This window comes from Gambusia affinis, linkage group LG15, assembly GCF_019740435.1.
Source record: "Gambusia affinis linkage group LG15, SWU_Gaff_1.0, whole genome shotgun sequence".
NCBI classification, from domain to species: Eukaryota; Metazoa; Chordata; class Actinopteri; order Cyprinodontiformes; family Poeciliidae; genus Gambusia; species Gambusia affinis.
In genome coordinates, this window is record NC_057882.1 from 6,479,372 (window position 1) to 6,498,194 (window position 18,823).

General features: G+C 44.1%; 3 protein-coding genes across 4 annotated transcripts; 2 read left to right on the plus strand and 1 right to left on the minus strand.

Annotated features, from left to right (window-relative positions):
• Window positions 1-246: 246 nt before the first annotated feature.
• Window positions 247-4,144, plus strand: guca1d (guanylate cyclase activator 1d). The gene is made up of 4 exons (XM_044141748.1): window positions 247-558; window positions 1,489-1,638; window positions 3,397-3,484; window positions 3,560-4,144. The coding sequence occupies exons 1-4, from the start codon at window positions 364-366 to the stop codon at window positions 3,694-3,696; spliced, it is 570 nt and encodes a 189-aa protein (XP_043997683.1). The 5' UTR covers window positions 247-363; the 3' UTR covers window positions 3,697-4,144.
• Window positions 4,145-6,635: 2,491 nt separating this feature from the next.
• Window positions 6,636-13,188, minus strand: alg8 (ALG8 alpha-1,3-glucosyltransferase). The gene is made up of 13 exons (XM_044141749.1): window positions 13,028-13,188; window positions 12,398-12,476; window positions 12,127-12,320; window positions 10,778-10,887; window positions 10,594-10,661; window positions 10,402-10,528; window positions 10,194-10,297; window positions 9,388-9,508; window positions 9,175-9,314; window positions 8,964-9,103; window positions 7,891-7,988; window positions 7,341-7,413; window positions 6,636-7,260 (listed from the first exon to the last, which is right to left on the minus strand). The coding sequence occupies exons 1-13, from the start codon at window positions 13,111-13,113 to the stop codon at window positions 7,035-7,037; spliced, it is 1,566 nt and encodes a 521-aa protein (XP_043997684.1). The 5' UTR covers window positions 13,114-13,188; the 3' UTR covers window positions 6,636-7,034.
• A 709-nt stretch (window positions 13,189-13,897) lies between these two features.
• ccdc90b (coiled-coil domain containing 90B) lies at window positions 13,898-17,869 on the plus strand. 2 transcript variants are annotated; one of them, XM_044141750.1, is made up of 9 exons: window positions 13,906-14,177; window positions 15,041-15,160; window positions 15,919-16,022; window positions 16,620-16,721; window positions 16,865-16,906; window positions 16,978-17,049; window positions 17,293-17,346; window positions 17,450-17,564; window positions 17,636-17,869. In XM_044141750.1, exons 1-9 carry the CDS (start codon window positions 14,126-14,128, stop codon window positions 17,689-17,691), a joined length of 717 nt encoding a protein of 238 aa, XP_043997685.1. In that variant the 5' UTR covers window positions 13,906-14,125; the 3' UTR covers window positions 17,692-17,869. The 2 variants fall into 2 exon arrangements, 1 of the variants encoding a protein (XP_043997685.1); XR_006373049.1 differs by lacking the exon at window positions 17,636-17,869 and having other exon boundaries at window positions 13,898-14,177; window positions 16,978-17,176; window positions 17,450-17,512.
• The last annotated feature ends 954 nt before the right edge of the window (window positions 17,870-18,823 follow it).

An 18,823-nucleotide genomic window follows, 5' to 3' on the forward strand; every position in this document is an offset into this window, starting at 1 on the left:
TACAACGGAACCGGACCAGCTGACAGAACCGGAGGATCAGTAGTTTATTATGGAACAGAACCGACCAGAACTTGGGATGAAACTTTTCCGAACCTGTTCCAGAACGGTGCCGCTGCCAGTTAATTTCATCCTTGCGGTTCGAACCGGGCCAGACAGTTACGTAAGCCCCGTGGTTCTAGACCCAGATCTCGGTGTCCAGAACCGCTGGCAGCGCTGCGGCTCATCCCATTAGCGGGTTATTTTCGGAGCGTTGCTGATTCTCCAGAACCTAAGCGGGTTACACACAGAGCTGTGACTTCTGCTCTGCCGTCACGGCAGCCCGGTTCTGCCGCTCTCTGGGTCCGCGGTACCGGAGCTGCAGCTATGGGGAACCATGGCTCCAACCTGGACGACATCCTGGCCGAGGACATGCACCACTGGTACAACAAGTTCATGAAGGAGTCTCCGTCCGGACTCATCACGCTGTTTGAGCTCAAAGCCATCCTCAACCTGAAGGGCATCACGGAGTACGCCAACAGCTACGTGGAGCAGGTCTTCTTCACCTTCGACATGGACGGGGTGCGTGCGCAGGCTGGGGGAGAGACGGGTTCCTCTGGGCTGATGGTTGGGTTCCTCAGGGCTGATGGTTGGGATTCCTCTGGGTTAATGGGTGGGTTTCTTGGGGCTGACTGATAGGGTTCCTCTGGGCTGATGGTTGGGGTTCCTCAACCATCTGTCCAGAACCTGGTTCTGCAGTCAGAGCTGCAGAGCCAGCTGATCAGAGCTGGTTCTGATCAGATCCCACTCAGTGAAGCAGAACCATGCCTGGTTCCAGCAGAGCAGCTCTGAAAACTACAGCGGTTTTAAATCTGAGGCTCATGGAACTGTGATGGGACGCTTCATACATGAAAACAGGACAAACGTAGAACTGTCCAGAATGTTTCATAATGATGGAGGTGTTAGAGATCAGAACCGGGTCAACCAGAAGGTGATTGGATACTGATATGGATGGATGGATTTTTATTTTATTTTCTTTGATCATATTAACATAAAATTCCTCAGATTCTCTGTCATATAATCAGAACCATCAACCAGAACCACTACTGTGCTGGGTCTGGGTTTGGTAACTGTAGTAACCGGATCGGCTCTGGTACTGGACTCTTTCATCAGAGGTGGACCGGACTGGACCGGTTCTTCATATTACAGATTTCTGACTGGGTTCCTGATTCCAGAACCAAACAGAGTTACAGACCTGAACAGAACCAGGTCACTAACACTGATTAATCACTACGGTCCAACAGAACCAAATGACCTCTGACCTCCAGCTTAGAGCTGTACTGATTTAGACCCAAACAGCATCGCTGAGTGAAACCAGAGAATGTTTAGGTCCAAACCCGGTTCTGCTGTCCACCGAAAGCTGCTCAGTAAGGTTCCTCCAGGGTTATGGTTCTGCCTGCAGGAACCGGGTTTGGGTTTTATGGGTACTAACGCCCTGGGTTGTGTCTGCAGGACGGCTACATTGACTTTGTGGAGTACATCGCGGCCATCAGCCTGCTGCTGAAGGGAGAGATCAACCAGAAGCTGAAGTGGTACTTCAAGCTGTTCGATCAGGACGGGAACGGGAAGATCGATAAGGACGAGCTGGAGACCATCTTCACGGTGATGCTCTCTTCTTCTGCATTTAAAAACCCAAAGGATGTTGGAACCTCTAGGCTTCCGTAGCAGCTCCTTTACTCAGCTAATTTATGTGTCAAACCGTCAGATTAAATCCACCTAAACCGTAAAACTCTGCCACCTACTGGCAGAAAACGGGACCCACCTGCAGCCAGCAGGAACCTGAAATCCAGGGACATTACAGCATTAAGAGGAAACCGTCCTGAACCTTCTGATAACTCGGGAGGTCAGAGGTCATCCTGAAACATTCACTACTGGCCGCTCTGTTCTCTAAGCTGCTTGTTCTTTGTTCAGAAGCTGAAAAAAGTAGAAAAGTAAAACCGTCTGAGCTCTTTAAAACCACCTTAAAGACCTGAATAGCAGATTAATCCTAATCTATCAGGTAGAAATGGTACACAGAATTTATTCAGATTAACTCTGGAGTTCAGCTTCTGCTGGTCGGTTCAGCTTCAGAAGCTCCACTCTGGGTTTCCCTCTATCGGCTGCTGATTGTAAAGTTAACGATAACAGCAATAATTTGAATTATGTTATGAAAGAAGCAAATGTGGCTTCATTAAGTCACATTTTAACCATGTTATTCACTAATCTGTAAATGACAGTTTCAAATATTTAGCTTGTTAAATAAAGACTTTGTTTGGAGCTAAATATCAGCTTAACTATTTAGTTAGAAGCTAACTATTTAACTCAGTAACTAAATATTTAGTTTGTAGGTAAATATTTCTATTTGTATTTAATATGAAACGTAATAGCTACCAAGAAAACAATTTGTTTTGAAGAGAAATGGTTACTGTGCTAATGAGTATGAAGCTAAATTTAACTTGATAAGTACTTAATTTGAAGCTAAATACTTAGCAGGCAAAATATTTATTTTGAAGACATTTTCTCGCTAACTAGTTTGAATGTAAATATTTAGCTCGCTAACTAATTAATTAGCTTGATAACTTAATATTTACTGTGAAGCTAAATATAGTCCAGAGTCCAGCGGTTCTGGACAATTCTGATCAGTCATACATGAGGACGCTTCAAACACGCAGGAACTAACCGCTTCAGTTTAGGAGACTTTTCTGGTCTGGTTCTGATGAGTGGAGCGAACATCTGTCTGCTCCTCATCTTCCTCACTGCTGAAGGCTAAAAATACGAATCGAGTCCAAAGAGAAAGGAGTGAAAGTTCCTGAAGATTTAAGGAAATCCAAGTCAGCAGCCAAAAGAGATTAACTCTGAAAATAGCCTGGTGCTAATCTGCTGAATGAATTCCCTGTATTCAGAGAGACGTCTGGTTCACCAGAACATTATTGGGTCCAACAGAACCACCTGGAAGGCCTTCCTGTTATTTATCATCAGTTTTAATCTTTTATTATCTGATTTAGTCACAGATTCCAGCGGTGGGCTATGCTAGCTAAAATGTTAGCTGCGCTAACCCTACATCACAACTCATGAACATTAGTTCTGGTAACGCTAAAGTGCTTCACCAGAAAGCTAATGCTGAAGCGCTAATTCAACCATGTTGAAACAAGCAATGTGTCGATGACACATCAGAGATTATATCTCTCTCCACAAAGTCCGGTTACTTTATTTGGCTAAGCTAAACAAACAATTAGCTCTACTATTAACGGGTTAGCCTAGGACACCAGCGGATGTTTGGTGCCATCAGGTGGTTCCTTCATTCTGATTGGTTTGATGACGGGTCAGAATCAGAACCAGAACCAGTCTTTGTTTGAACATTGTGTTTGTCTCCCCCTGCAGGCCATCCAGGACATCACCCGGAACAGGGACATCGACCCAGAGGAGATTGTGACACTCATTTATGAGAAGATTGACGTGAAGGGTGAAGGTAAGAACGGCGTTCCGCTTCCCATCCAGAACCGGACCGTATGGTGCTTGACCTCTGACTTCTGACCCCTCCCAGGTGAGCTGACGCTGGAGGAGTTCATCGACGGAGCCAAGGAGCATCCGGACATCATGGACATGCTGCGGAACCTGATGGACCTGACGCCGGTTCTAGAGATCATCGTCAAAGGCCGCCAGCCTGCTGTTGAGAACTGACCAATCGCTGCAGCCGCTCCAAATCGACCAATCACACACCAGACTCTGGGAGGACGCCTAAAATCAACCCATCCACACCAATCAAACCCACAGAACTTTAAACCCAGCAGCCCAGCAGCCGTCCAGTTCTGACCCGACTCAGGAATATGTCAGGGTTTTCAGAAGCTGCTGCTGCAGATCGGACTTTCCGCCATGATGGATTTCATACGGCCGGATGTTTTTACCCTTCACAAAAACATTTCTACACTTGTTTCTGACCAGTTTGATATTTAGTAAAAAACTATCCATCCATCCATTTTCTGTTCACCCTTGTCCCTAATGGGGTCAAGAGTGTTGCTAGTTTCTATCTCCAGATACGTTCCGGGTGAGAGGCGGGTTCACCCTGGACAGGTCGCCAGTCTGTCGCAGGGCAACACAGAAGAAACTGGAGAACCCGGAGAGAACCCACCATGCACAGGGAGAACATGCAAACTCCATGCAGAAAGACCCCGGGCCGGGAATCGAACCCAGGACCTTCTTGCTGCCAGACAACAGTTCTACCAACTGCGCCACTGTGCAGCCCCTAGTAAAGAAACTAATTATCATAAAATATTTTCAGATTCCAGATGTTCGATATCTGAATGTTAAAAATGAAAGATGCTTTTACAATATTTCTTAAATAACAAAAACATTTATCAACAACCACAAATCAAATATCCAAATTTGCTTTAAAGAAAAAAAAAAACATTAATTCTACAATCATAAATATTAAGTCATACAATTTCTATGTTTAGAAACTGATCAGAGGATAAATTCTTCTCAGAGTCCGATTTATCTTGCGTAGCGTCAGAAGTTTATCGGCTGGTCTGGAATCAGTTTCAGCTCACCAACAGAAGCTAACTGCTGCTGCTGTCGCACACCTGATTAACGTTTCCCATTCAAGGTCACAAACATGAAGTGATGTTTCTGAACAAACTGTCGAGTTCACTTTAACTCATGGATAATCACAAATTATGACGGCTCTTTCTAAAGGCTGACGAGTTATTAGCATACTGCATCATCTGACTGTTTCAGATTTGGTATGTGAATGTTGGCGACTGGAAGGAGAGCACAAGGAAGTTCAAACTAAAACTGGAGCATCAGCAGAGTCACTAGTGAAAGGTGCATCAAGCAGGTGTCAAAGTCAAGGCCCGGGGACCACATCTGGCTCACCGTAGCTTTTTCTGAGAGACACGTGAACAGAACCTTCAGGGTATTCAGGATAACAGTTGTTAGCTTAAATAGTCTCATTTAATCAAAGCAGTTTTATCAGTTTACTGCCAGGTACTCTAGTTTCTTTATCCGCTGTCATGGAAACTCCTGTCTTCCCAAATGTTCCCAAAGATTCCCAAATGTTTTCTTGCTAATGCAGAGTTAAGAGTTTACTGCAAATTTTCCACAAGAATGGTTAAAAACACTGTATTTAAGTGATGATAACTCCCACCTTTAGGTGGCAGTGTTTCATACTTCTACTCTGCTGCCTCAGCCTGACTTGATGCTACAATTCATGGTCGATACAGTGAGAAGCAAAGAGTCCCATTTACTGTCAAACATGAGCACAAATATGGCTTAATTTCTAAGTTATTATTTATAAATTAATTTTGATTGCGAAAAAAAATCACAAATAATTGTGAAATCCTGGTGGAATTGATCAATGTCAAAACAGGGGACAATGTTTCACTTTCAGAACTTATGGGTTGTGGGCCGTTATTTATTGTTTTCATGATCTTTATGCGACTCAGAGTGAAACTGAGTCCGACTCCCTGACGCAGAGCAACACGTCTGTCCGGGTCAGATAATCCACCTCCTTTGCTTCTGCTGCTCCTCCTTAAAGCTCTAAATATTAAACAGGTCACCAAAAAACACCCAGAGTCTAATTGAAACATGTAAAGACACAGGATATCCTGATACCTGCTGCCCTGAAGTTGCAGCTGCCCATGGAGTCCAGACAGAACCGGGCCATTGCACTAAAACAGCATATTGGGTTGTTGTAGACAGAAAAAAAGTACATTTGCACCAAAAAATTTTCAGAAATGAAAAAAAAAATTCAAAAATTTGTAACTTTTAAAGATTTGTCTAGGTTTTCTTTCTGAAAATTTTAGGTTAATCTCAAAATTTCTGAGATTTTGGCAGAAATATTTTTTTAAAACTCAGTAATTTCCTTGTTTTGCTGGATTTTTTAATTTTTTTTATTTTGACTTTTACAAATTCTGAAATTTCCTCTTATTCGTTTTTTTTTTTTTATCTTTATTGGCCATAATACGCTGCTGCATTGGAGGAAAACCCGGAAGTCTTCAAACACACGAACGTAACAGCTCCTGACATCTAGTGGTTAACACGGAAATTACAACAATTTGTTTTTTTCCTTTGGCTGTGAATTCAAGTTTAAAGAACCCAAACTGTGGCCTTTAGTTTGAAGTGTTCATTCTGTCATTTTTTCCACATTTAGCCCTGCAGTATATTTATAGTTGAAGTGCAGCAGCAGGAGGAACTCTGATAAAAACACCTGATTTTATTCCTCAGCCTGGAGAGCTGATGATGATGATGATGATGAGGTGAGGAAGGTTACAGCTGTTAACTGATCTTCATTCAGTCTCAATATAACAAAACTCATTTTTATTCTGAATGAAAGTTGTGACTGTTTTGTGTTTTTGTTGCCTTATTAATAAAGTTTTTAAACAAACATCAGTTGCTTATGTCTTATTACATTTCTGTTCAGTTTCACTGAAACTCTGATTAATTAAACTGTAAAGGAAACAGATCAGTGAAACTGACTGGGAAACTTTATGCAGACGACGGTCTGATTTCCACACTGAAGAGAACAACCGTGTTAAACTTCTCGATGAGCAGAACAGGAAGTGCTTTTATTTTGATACTCTGAGCAGAAAGGTCTCTTGTAATGTAGAAAACTAGCTTAGCAGTAAGAGGTCGGAGGTCAGAGACGTTTATTTGGTTCTAAGATGATCCAAGTCATTACATAAAGCATTAAAAACTGGCAGTAAGACTTGAGTCTCAGACCATGAATCCGAGTCGAGCTTCAAGTCCGAGTCGACTCTAATCTTTAGACTGAAGTCAAACACACACTGAAGGGAGACAAATCGTTTATTCAAATCATTTTTCCAGCAGCTGTTTGGTCCAAGTCTTTAACAAGTCCTCTGTTCTGCTGCCAGGTCTTCATCCTCCTCTTCTTCCATTCAGGCTGTTGTCATGGTGATTATTAATGTCCGAGCTCAACGCAAGTCCGTTCTCTCCTGGTCCCCAGTAGTTCTCTCTGTAAGTGTGTGTGTGAGGTTGCCCCACCCCCTGTTGACCTTTTGACCTCAGAGCTGTTTGTGTTTGTCGTTGCTGCGCAGCAGAGTAGCGTAGAGCCGCAGGAAGGAGTAACTGACCCCCACGGCGCAGTACACAGAGGTCGCCAGCAGGGGGAGGAACGGAAGCTTCTGTCGCCACGGCGACAACGGAAAGACGAACTCGCAGGAGATCGCCACAGCAACCAGCCCCAGCAGGTAGGCAACCTCCATGGGACGGAGCAGAGAACCCTGAGACCTGAGAAGAGAGTAATCTGATTACATTCTGATGTCAGCCAGGTGTGTGTGTTCACCTGGAGAGACCAGGTGTGTGTTTACCTGTGCAGGTTTCCCAGGGCAGTGAAGGAGTAGATGGTGAACATCAACATCAGACACACCTTGATGATCATCTCTGGAAAACATGCAGGAGAAACTCAAATGGCCTCCATTCTTCTTCTTATTAATTATTATTATTATTAAAACTCAGATGTAAATAATAATAATCCTGCTGAATTATGACTCATGTCTCAGGTTAATGATGGAAAAGTCAGATAAAATGCACCTAAATAAGGCACCCCTGTTTATCAATCAGTAAATTAGCTGATGATTATTTCATTTATAGATCTGATTAATGGTTTCATACAGGAAGTATTGACAGGTCAGTGAGCTTTTAACTCTCTCTAGGGCTCCGGTCTGAAAGGTCTCCAGCTGCTGCACCAAAACATTCAAATGTCTAGGAAACACGAGCTGGCCCACAGGAAGTGATGTCATCATGCTCTGAGAACATCTGGCTGCTGAGTTGTTTTCTTCATATTTCTGGGTTTTCATAATTGAAAAACTGTTCAAAACCTTTCAAAATAAAGTTTTGTGATAAGAGCTCCCTGTTTACCTGCGGGGGTGAAGAGCAGCGGGAACAGGGAGTAATGTCCGGTGGTGGATAGGACCAGGAAAATCCCAGCATCCTCTCTGTTCTCCACCGCAAGGATGCTGCAGGGAGACACACACAGGAGGGTTAATACAGGGCAACAGCGCCCCCCACTGGGGTAGCCAGGTTAGGCAGGCAGAATCCAGCACAAAAACAGAATTCCACAAACCCAAATCTCATTACATAATAGATTCATGACTTTTCAAAATAAATTAACTAGATTAGTGTCATGGACCTTACCAAGCTCCGCCCACAACCGACCCAGTGACCGCAAGTCTCACAAACAAAGAGTTGTTTCTATGTAAATATGGGGTCTTACACTTCGACTGATTCTCTGCAGTGTATTTCTGACTCCATTAGTGCATCATTTCTACCGGATTTTCACAATACATCAGCTACTACAACGGACAGAGGAACTAAGAAGTTCATGTCATCTTTTTTGGATGAGATCAAGGTGTTTGAGCCACGCGATGCCTCCAACATTGTGCACATCACAGCAAAATGCTTTCGCTCCATGAGGAAAACGGCAGATCCACACACCCTCTACATCAATATAGCTGTGGACAAGATCACTGATGCCTATATTGTTCTTGAAAGGATGGGTAAGTTGAGCATTCATCGTTTTGTACGTTACTTTTGAAATCGGTGGGTGATTCCTGTGGTTTGTTGGCAAATGTTGGAGTGTGCCTAGGCCTGATACACGATACTTTGTGCTAGAGTGGCTGACATGAGTAACAGTTTAGTCCAAAGCCTTTTCTGCTTAAATAAAATCTTTAGTGTATGTTAGATACAGTACACATTGCATATTGATCTGTTTAGCTAACATAAGACTGTGTAGCAGACAGGCTTCAAGGTGTAGAAGTTGTATCAGTGCTGCCATTATGCTGTACTTAGCTAACGAGAAGCGCGTGTTTGTGAGACGGCCACAGACGTTGTAGCCGTGCTACTACGTAGAATGAGCATCAGCCAATGGAAAGCGGCCCGTGTGGTAAGGTCCATTCCACCAGCTGACTCCGCCCCCTGCGGTGACGTCTGACCTGAGCGGCAGCACGGCCAGCAGGATGGCTTTCTCGTGAACGTGCCAGCCGAACAGGAAGGAGGCCAGAGCGCAAAGCAGCAGGCAGCGCAGGAAGGCCCGGTTGCCACGGCGACGGCGCCAGATGGAGAACAGCGCCGGCTGCAGAGAGGAAGAAGGTTTCAGCGGACGGTTCTGGTGGCTGCAGGCGGGCCGGGTCGATTCCGACTCACCAAGACGGCTAGCAGCGTGCAGAGCAGCGTGGCGGCCGGAGGGACGGACGGCAGGACGGCATGCTGGACTTCCTGGACCAGCCCCCCTGTCATGGCAGCCTGAGGAAGCTCCGCCCCCTGCAGCAGCTTTAGACGGACGCCTGGAAGAGAACAGAGAGCGGTTCTAACCGGGTCGGACTGATCACATAACCGGATATGGAGTGGATTCCTCACCAAGCACCGCCAGCGCCTTGTCAGCGCCGCTGTAGAGCGCCCAGGCATTGGGGGCCCAGTAGGCGTGGCAGAGGCCCCGCCTGAAGGGGAAGAGCCGCGACACCACCTGGGACAGCTGGCCCTGAACGCACCACCAGCATCATCATCATCATCATCAGGTGTGAACAGAGCAAACTTCAGGTCTACAGAAACTGATGGGTGCAAATATGCATCAAACAGTCGGAGCGATAAATAAAGTTTATCATCTGATGGTGATGTTGTGACAACAATAAGACTATTTATGAGCCGTTTTTCCAAACAAAAATAATCCTTTCTAAAACATTTTGATCTGCATGACTAATTATTTATTGATAACCTTACTGAACAGAAAGAAAACCCTAAAAATAATCCTGACAATAAACATCTTTAATTGACATTTATTGTAATAATCAAAATTCTGATCACAATAAACATAAATGATGCAAAACAATCAGGAAACAACTAAACAAGTAATTCTCCACGGAGGAGAAATTCTCCAAACCACAAGGGGGAGTTGGTTAAATTACCTACATAAACATACTGCTGTTCCATAATACTGTAGACAGTAACACCATAATGCTGTACAGAATGTCTGAAAAATACATGCAACTTTCATCTGGACGTCCGTTTTAACAGAGGGTCAACACTGTGCCGGCTCCCCCTGGTGGCCTGGAGGAGTCTGCAGCACTTTCAGTTTTGTTATTCCTCAGGTTGCAGTCGTGTGTCCGCAGTTCATTCTGCAGTTTGATCCTCTCTGAACTCATTGCCAACGTAAAGCTGGGACTCACCATGGCAACGAAGGGGCCGAAGGAGAGAGCAAAGACAGAGACGACGATGCCGCCCAGCGCCAGCAGCCGCAACGGAGAGAAGCTGCTCCACTTGATGGAGCCATCTGCAGGAGAACAGGGAGCATGAGGAGACCGAAAGAAACCAGGACCAGAACCAGAATCAGAATCAGAACCAGAACCAGAACCAGAACCAGAACCAGAACCAGACCTGGCTGGTCCAGGGTGAAGCAGTAGCTCCTCAGCAGGAAGATTCCATAAGCCGGAGCTACGTACAGGAAGATGTGCTTTAGGTTGAGCAGCATGGCGAACAGCAGCGCCCCCTGCAGGTGGCGAGACTGAGCATACAACATCCATTAGTCACTTCCTCCTGATGGCCGGAACCTTCAAAATAAGAGCCTACCTGCAGGTGTCTGGCCACAGACAGCAGCAGGAAGCCGAACAGGAAGCCGTTGTACTGGAAGTGGATGTCTGACAGGAAGCATGAAAGAAAACACTTCTGATGATGTCATCACCTGGACGCCAGGTTCTGGCTCCCTGGGTTCTAGTGAGCAGAACCTTCCGGACCCCCAGCAGAGGAAGGATACGGTCGACGATGAGGAGGCCGAAGTTCCAGAGCAGCAGTACAGCGAGGACGAAGGATGGCCGGCTCAGAACGTCCTGCGGAGCCTTCTGCACCTGAATGCACCGACAGCACCTGGAGGACAGATCCAACCCGATTCAGGAGCAGAACCTGAGCCAGAACTTTTAGATCTGACATCAACGAGAACTCCAGAAAATTCTGGGAAAGGCGGGACAAGTCAGAAACCGACCAATGAGAGCAGAGAGAGAGAGAGCAGGAAGTGCAGACTGCTGTTTTTTCTTGTTCAAGGGGAGTTTTTTCTCTCCACTGTCGCCAAATGCGTGCTCAGAGGGAAGGATTTGTGTGAAGGGTGTTTAAAGTGGGGTCTTTGGGCCAGATGTGGCCCTCTAGTTGATTTAAGATTCTGCTTCTAAACTGGATCAGAACCAGCCTGCAGACAAACTATTTTCATCTACAAGGCGACAAAATCTGAAAATTACTTTGAAATTTTAAATAAAATTAAATATTTCTCATTTATGAAAAAGGTTTCTGTAATAATTAAAATTATAAAGATGGAGAAACCTTTCCTCAGTTTCTGAGCTGATTAATACGGAAAGCAGTTTAAATCACACCGAGCCTCTGTCCTGTTCCTGAGTTTAGACTGTAAATATGTAAAAACAACCAAACCAAGAAACGAATAAACTCTAATCCTGTCCTGTAGTGACGCCTGTTCATGTCTTAGATCCTCCGTCATTTCCAGAGCTTCATCCTGCACTCAAACCTTCAATCGCCATGTGATAGGTTTTATGTTAATTACAAATATAAATACTTAGGACTATTGTGTGTGCTTTTAAGTGATGTTAGCAGCAGAGAGCGTGCCAATTTGGGGAGCAGATGGCTTGGGGATAAGAATTGACACCTACCAGGAAAGTACATCAAAGACTAAGGGTCAAGGTTTTATGACCTAGAGGGACACGAGAACTGAAGTTTGCGAACCACAGGGGGTCGGGAGATGATCCAGAGAATCTCAGGAACTGGAAGTAAAGGACGACACCATTGTTTAAGAAGATACTTGTGACTGACTGTTGACAGCTGTGATTTCTGTTTGCCACACCTTCCATGCAAATGATTTGTTTTCCCCCTTTGGGGGTTGCAGTGTCCAATGTGATAGGGATCCTGAATGCAATAAAAAGAGAGGAGCGGAAAATGTGTTTTCAGAACGGTAGGAGATTGTAACTGAAAACACATCTCTGTCTGTTCTCCTCGCGAGTACAAAGAATCTAACTCTCTTGTCTTTTTTGTGTTTGTTTAATTTGTCTTTAATAGGTGTTTAAACCTAACACCATGGTTACTGAGCGTGACTTCTGGACTCACTCTCTGGCCGCGTAGATGAACAGCAGGTCGGTGCAGACCACCGACAGCCTCTGGAACAGAACCGTGGCCGGGCTGGCGTAGTTCAGGTTGTCCAGCCGCAGCATGTCGCCGTCCCAGCGGCGCGCCGCCTGCGCCAGGCCCCGCTCCAGCCAGGCGAACAGCGGCGGGTAGTCCAGCGTCCACTCCGACGAGTTCTGGAGGCAGAGCAGCGGCAGTTAGACAGCGGCGGAGTCCGGGATCTGCCCGGTCCGGGTCCTGAACACGGACTGACCTCATGGTACCACCGGGACAGCGGCAGACTGTGGGTGATGGCCAGCCAGTTCCTATGGACCTCAAAGTCTGTGGAGTGACTGGACACAACAGAACCATCAAACTGGAACTGGGTTATTTTAATCAACTTTAAAACGCTGCTTATTACGTTTTCAGTGTTTTTCTTTTCCAATACTAACGTCAGTCCAGAATAGTTCTGGCTCAGTCCAACCCAGTTATCAACACAAATTATTGATAATAACATTTAAGTCAGTTCGAAATTTTCTGAACCGAATTAAAACAATAAATTAACTTTTCTCGAAAATTAAATTGGTTTCAGACTCTTTCGGTCAAACAGCGCCATCTTCCGGTTGATCGGCTACTGTTGCTTCAGGTAAAAACACGTCAACTTAAACTCAGAATAAACTTTTATCGTTTTTAATCAACAATTTATTAAATAATATTTTATCCCTTCAGACCAACTCTAAAAAACTTCACATTTATAATTTTAAACATTAATATTTAATTTTAAACATTTAGAAGCAGGTTGCTCGCTGCTAGCAGCCGGTTAGCCTGATGCTAAAATCAAACCCTTATGTGTGGATTAGAACCGCGGGAAGGCAGCAGCCCACGTAGGATTGTTTCCACTCACTAAGCGTTGATGAAGAGACATTTGAATAGAGAAACTCCCACAGCTAAAGCCGTAAACCAGCTCCAGCTCTCCACTAGCGCCGCCATGACAGCCAGTCAGGGGGCGGGACGGGTTGAAGACTGAAACTTTATTGACACCAAACAATCGGACATAACAGCACTGAGGTTCGGGATGCTTCCGGTCTGATAAATACATCGGCTGTCTTATTGTCACTTTAACACTTTGTAACACAGCTCTCTTCATTTGTTTTCTCCACTTTAGATGTTTCTCACTAAAGCAAGCTTTGTGGTACGTCATCAAACGCGTTCAATGTTACCAATAACTTTTTATAGTGAAATAAAACCATCATGTTGACGGATTGTAATTAATTTCTTCAGGTTCGACGGGTTATATGAACTTTAGAATATAAATTATTTATTCTGAAAGTTTAAGTTTCTTATTTTGTCCAATGTTTTCTATTTAATCAACTCGGTTTTATTTTTATTTTTTTCATATTCCTGTCTGACTTATTTGCCATTTAGAGTCACAATGAACATTGTTCGAAAGCTTTACAATAAATTTAATTTATAGAGCCTTGAAGAAGTGGATTATTGTGCATTAATATGTAAGATATTTACAATGTTTATTTTTGTTGCCATATTACAACTAAATGTAAACTTTTAATATTAAAAGTTCTCCATAAAATAACTTCAGGAAAATAATTTTAGCTGATAATAACGGGAAAAAATATCTATAGCTTATTAAAACATGTTATAAAACAGGAAATATTAAAACTCTTGAGCAGAATGAGGTTGTTGGAGAAGGATCTGAGGTGAAAGCTGAAGTTCTGGATTTTACTTATCTTTTATTGTTTTATTTTACCTATTTTTCACTTGTATAAGTCTGGAACAATAAACGTAGTTTATCTGCACTGGCTTTCACCACTAGAGGGCTCCATGTCCATGATGGCAACATGACTGTTGTAGATCCGACGGTCCGTGAAAGCACCACCGTCAAGCCTGTCCGGGCAGTAGTCTTTCCGCTGAGCGCGTGCTGTTTTGGTAAAGTTCGCCTGAAGTTCGGCTGGTACCGGTTCAGGTGAACGAGGCCACTTACGGGATGAACCCCCTGCTGCGGCGTCTCGTCGCGCGGCGGCTGGGCGCGTGGAGAGGTGAGCGCCATGGCGTAGGGTGTGGTACAGGAGCGTGGGGGGCAATCTGTGATAAAAGTCATGGGGTCAAAGTGCGCAGTGCAGAGTTTACGATAGTTCTGCTCCTTCTGGATGATGCTCTTCGACCTCTGATTGGTCGGAGGGAGTTTGGTGCAGCCAGGTGTACCTGGAGGTTCTCTTCCTCATCCTCTGTCCAACATGTCCAGTTTTCACTTTCTGACTTTTTCCTCATGGTTTTTCCAGGAGTGAAAAGGTCGGGAAAGTGAGAGTTTTGTTCCTAAAAGATGAGTTTGACGTCGGGTCATGCAGCTCTGATTTAATGATTTCATAAAGCATCGACTGTTGCCCCGGCAACACCATAAACAATGAAGTTAAACTACTGAACTGAAATAATTAACCAATCGCCGCCAGGAATCGTTCATTGGCCAGTTTGTAGAAGTGCCTTTGTTCTGCGGAGGACTGATCCTGCCAAAAGTGTCAGTAAAATCAGAAATAAAAAAAACCTCAATAAAGTAATTAATGCTGACAATGTTACATCCAAAAATCAAAGGATAAGAACTTTACAATCGTGGAGCTTGGATGTTGATGTTGACGACACCAGAACATCTTCTGATCTGGGAGCAGAACCAACAACATTTCCAGTAAAATGCTCAGAAATCTGATTGTTTTAATGGTTTTGGTTGGAACTAGAACAAAGCCTGAACCAGAAAATGGCCCAGGTCCGGTCCAGGAACCAGAACCTGGCCCGGTTCTTGTCCAAGAACCAGAACACGGCACAGGTCCAGGCCAAGAACTAGAACATGGCCACGTCCATCCAGTTTCTGTTCTGTGTCAGGACTTCAGGTTTGCTGTGTGTGTTGTAGGTTTCCATGTGGGAACTCCGTTTGCGACCTTTGACCTGAGGAAGGTTGAGCTGATGCCCCTGGAGCAGAGGAAGCTGACCTTTGATTCCCACGCCATGGTGACAGAGCTGGAGAAGAGCGGTGAGCAGCCGGTCCCGTGAAATCCGTTCCAGTTTTTACCAAATTCCACATTCTAACCATATTAATTTTCCTTGGTGCTGATTGGCTGAAGCTCAAAAACGGCTGTAGCTGTTAGCTTCTGCGGTAGCGCTAACACAAAGATGATTTTATTATCAGTTTATTCATAATGTAAATAAATTGCCAACTGTAATAATATAAATGGCTTCAACTTTGTATTCTTCCTACTTTGCTGTGCTAAGCTAGTTAGCTTGTACCTAAATTTTCCTCTTATCTCAGTCTTCCTCGTTTGAAACCAGATTTTGTTTTTTTATTACTGATGTAATGGTGAATTAAACTGTATCTTAACTTGGAGTAAATTAATATTGTTTCAAAAACAATTTAAGTTATCTGTTAGTGTTAGCAATCAGTTAGCCAGTGGTAAAGCTAGCTTAAACTAGAAACACCAGCTTGACTTTATATTTACACAATACTGCTGTTATCTGACATACTAACAAGATTTTTAGGATGTTTTAGCATAGTATAATTAATTTATTATTGAATAAAAAAATGTCAATGTGTCTGAAGCAGAACTTTGTGGGGATTTTTGGTTTTGCAGAAAGCAAAATCATGTTTTTATTGGCTCTGTGTATGAGGATGTACGGAATCCTTATTTTCTCTTGTTTTTATTATGGTTTTTTTAGTCTGGTTGTGGGTTTAGTTTTAATCTGTTTTTCAGTTTTAGCTTCTTTTTTTTTTTATTTCAAAAAATATTTTTGTAGGTTTTGAGAAGCGGCAGGCTGAGCTGATCGTCTCAGCTCTGGTCACGCTGACCACAGCCAACATGGACATCGTCTACAAGGACATGGTGACCAAATCCCACCAGGTAAACCTCAGAGTTTTTATAGTGAGTCTCTAGCTGCAGGAACGCAGAGCTGCTACGGTTAGCAAAGTTTAAAAAGTTGCTCTTTCAAAATTGAGGAAAGTTTCCTTCATAGCGTTCTTTCCGGAAAAGAAGCTGGGCTCCTTTCACATTTGTTGCTGCACACTGCTGGTCACCAAACTGAAAGACGGAAACTACATTCTTCTCTAACTTACAAATAAAACTACAGCTGCACTCAGCGGACTGCCTAGCTGGAGCCATGTTGTTATATTTCTGTTAGAAAAGCAAACTGTAAACTAAAATTTATAATTAAATTAAATGCAAGACTTTTCTTTGACAATATTGTTTGAGTCTATGCATCAAAATGGCTAAAATACATTTTGTAACATTATTTTAGCTGCAGTAGGAGGAGATATTTTTGTTGCTAAGTTAAAAATAAAATCATTTTAACTACTTTAAAGTGTTTGTGTAAAGAGAAAGTTTTTCCATTCTCTTTCTTGATTGTCACACAGTTAGAACCTCATATTGTTGTCATATTAGCTTACAGATGAACAGGACAAATATTAATTAATATTGTTTAGTAACATCGGGGTTCTGCAGGAGATTGCAGTGCAGCAGATCATGGCTCACCTGGACTCCATCAGGAAGGACATGGTGATCCTGGAGAAGAGCGAGTTCGCCAACCTGCGGTCTGAGAACACGGTAACACTGCTCTGGTGTTTGTCATGATGGGATGTCGCCGACCTAGTGGCAACATGGTTCTGGTCCTGGAATGGTGTCATAAAAAAGCGGAATTTGCTAATCAGTAGTTAGCGGTTCATAAACTCCCAGTTTTGTTCCTGCAGAAAATGAAGCGAGAGTTGGAGCAGCTGCAGAACAGACTGAAGGTGAGGAGGGCTTGAAGGAGTTCAACGCTGACTCGACTGTGTGGAGATGCTAACAGGTCATCCGGTTTCAGGAGGAGAGCGAAAAAGTCCGAGCAGAAACCAAACTGGACATCAATCTGGAGAGGAGCAGGACCTCTGACATGGTGGGTCAGGAGAGATTCTGGAGTCAGCAGGTCTACAAGTCCGGCGTTGAATCCAGAAATCGGCAGGAGACCCGAGCCATTCCTCCGGTCTCAGGAAATACTTGACTCACGTCACACTCATACTCGGGTTAATGTTACACACACTTGGTCAGAGGTCACAGTCTGAGGTCACGCACTCGGACACGGTCTGAAGGTCAGTCCGAGACTTGTTTTGATACTCGGACTCGTTGCTCTCTGTCTCAGTTCACCGACCAGGAGAAGAAGCTGATGGAGGCGACCTCAGATTTCTACCACAAGGTAACTCACCTGCGGGTCTGATTGGTTCCTCCTGAGAGTCCACCGGTCCACCCGACCGGCTCCTGATTGGCTGTCTCCTGATGACATCACATTGTGTCTCCAGAAAGCCGACCTGGAAAACGACAACATGGAGATCAACAAGAAGATGGACCTGCAGGTGGCGTCGCTGAAGATGGTGCTGGAGTCTCTGAAGCTGGAGACGATCCGGTACATGGCAGGTGGGTCCGGTTCCGGTTCTGGCTCAGGAGATGGTGCTGCTTTACATTTACGTTCTGCGTTTCCTTCACAGCGACCATCTTTGCCTGCCTCGCCATCGCTCTGGGAGTCTACCGGTTCTGGAGGTGACGGATCAGAACCAGGTCTGGTTTCAGAGAACCAGCTGGTGCGTCCTCAGTGTTCTGTAACTGAGGACGCAGCAGCCTCCAGGCTGGTTCTGACCCAGGTCTTCAGCCTGTTTACGTTGTTCCTGCAGCCTGGCGGCGACACGCTGCATTTCTCTGGAATAAAAAGCTGATTTCACTTATTCTCTGTGCTGCTTGCTTGTTTTTTGGTGCTGACCCATCCACAAAGACCCGGTTCTGCTTTGAACCAGAACCAGAACCGTCCAGACGAAGTTAGATGGAAGCCATCCATTCATTTTCTTCCACTCTGGTCCCTACTGGGTTAGGGAGGGGTGCTGGTGCCCATCCGTCTCCAGCAACAGGCGGGTCAACTTGACACATCGCCAGGAACGCATTTAAAGATTTCTATGAATCAGACTTTAATGGGTTAACTTCATTAATAAATACATTTTTACCTAGCTAAATCTCACGAGTTTTAGTTGACCACAGGAAGTTCTGCCGGTTGTCATGACAATGGCACCGTTTTTGGACAGACCGGACCAGAACCAAGGGAAGTTTGGAGTTAAAGCAGGAATTTCACTGTTTTAATCATTTTGATAGTTATAAAAATCTAAAAACCAAAAGAAAGATTTTAAGACGGAATGTGAAAATGGGTCAGAACCACTCAGTTCTCCTCGAACTGGACCCGGTCAGATGTTCTATAGGAGTATAGAGTTAGAGGTTTTACTGCATGAGGTTAAATGCAGTAAAACTGGAACCAAACCATCAATTAAAATTTAGGTTATTGTCTAGATGGAGACATTCTGGGTCAGAACACCAGAATCAAATTGGTTCTGGTTCTGATTCTTTTCCCCTAATTTGATATAAAATCAGTTGTTCTATTTTAGTCGTATTTAATGTTTAATGTTAAAGGAAAACTTGCACATAAACCAGCATCAGTTTTTCTTTGGTAATTAAGTTTGTCTGGTTTGGAAGGTCAAGAAGTTGTAATTATGAGATTAAGGTCAATCTGTTTCTCTGAGGAGAATTTGTCCAGAATCTCATAATTATTACTTAAAGTTCACAGTTATGACTTTCTGTTGGACCTTGATGTTTTATTTCATGGTGGAAATGGGCTTCCATGATTTGGACTCGCT

Excerpts from the sequence above, each read along its gene's own strand:
- guca1d (XM_044141748.1), top strand. The coding sequence starts at position 364 with ATGGGGAACCATGGCTCCAACCTGGACGACATCCTGGCCGAGGACATG. Across the intron at positions 559-1,488 it reads TCACCTTCGACATGGACGGG|GACGGCTACATTGACTTTGT; the intron begins GTGCGTGCGCAG and ends TTGTGTCTGCAG. Across the intron at positions 1,639-3,396 it reads AGCTGGAGACCATCTTCACG|GCCATCCAGGACATCACCCG; the intron begins GTGATGCTCTCT and ends CTCCCCCTGCAG.
- alg8 (XM_044141749.1), bottom strand. The coding sequence starts at position 13,113 with ATGGCGGCGCTAGTGGAGAGCTGGAGCTGGTTTACGGCTTTAGCTGTG. Across the intron at positions 9,509-10,193 it reads TCGGCCCCTTCGTTGCCATG|GGCCAGCTGTCCCAGGTGGT; the intron begins GTGAGTCCCAGC and ends TGGTGCGTTCAG. Across the intron at positions 7,414-7,890 it reads GCTGCTCTTCACCCCCGCAG|AGATGATCATCAAGGTGTGT; the intron begins GTAAACAGGGAG and ends CATGTTTTCCAG.
- ccdc90b (XM_044141750.1), top strand. The coding sequence starts at position 14,126 with ATGAACCCCCTGCTGCGGCGTCTCGTCGCGCGGCGGCTGGGCGCGTGG. Across the intron at positions 16,023-16,619 it reads TGGTGACCAAATCCCACCAG|GAGATTGCAGTGCAGCAGAT; the intron begins GTAAACCTCAGA and ends GGGGTTCTGCAG. Across the intron at positions 17,050-17,292 it reads GGAGCAGGACCTCTGACATG|TTCACCGACCAGGAGAAGAA; the intron begins GTGGGTCAGGAG and ends TCTCTGTCTCAG.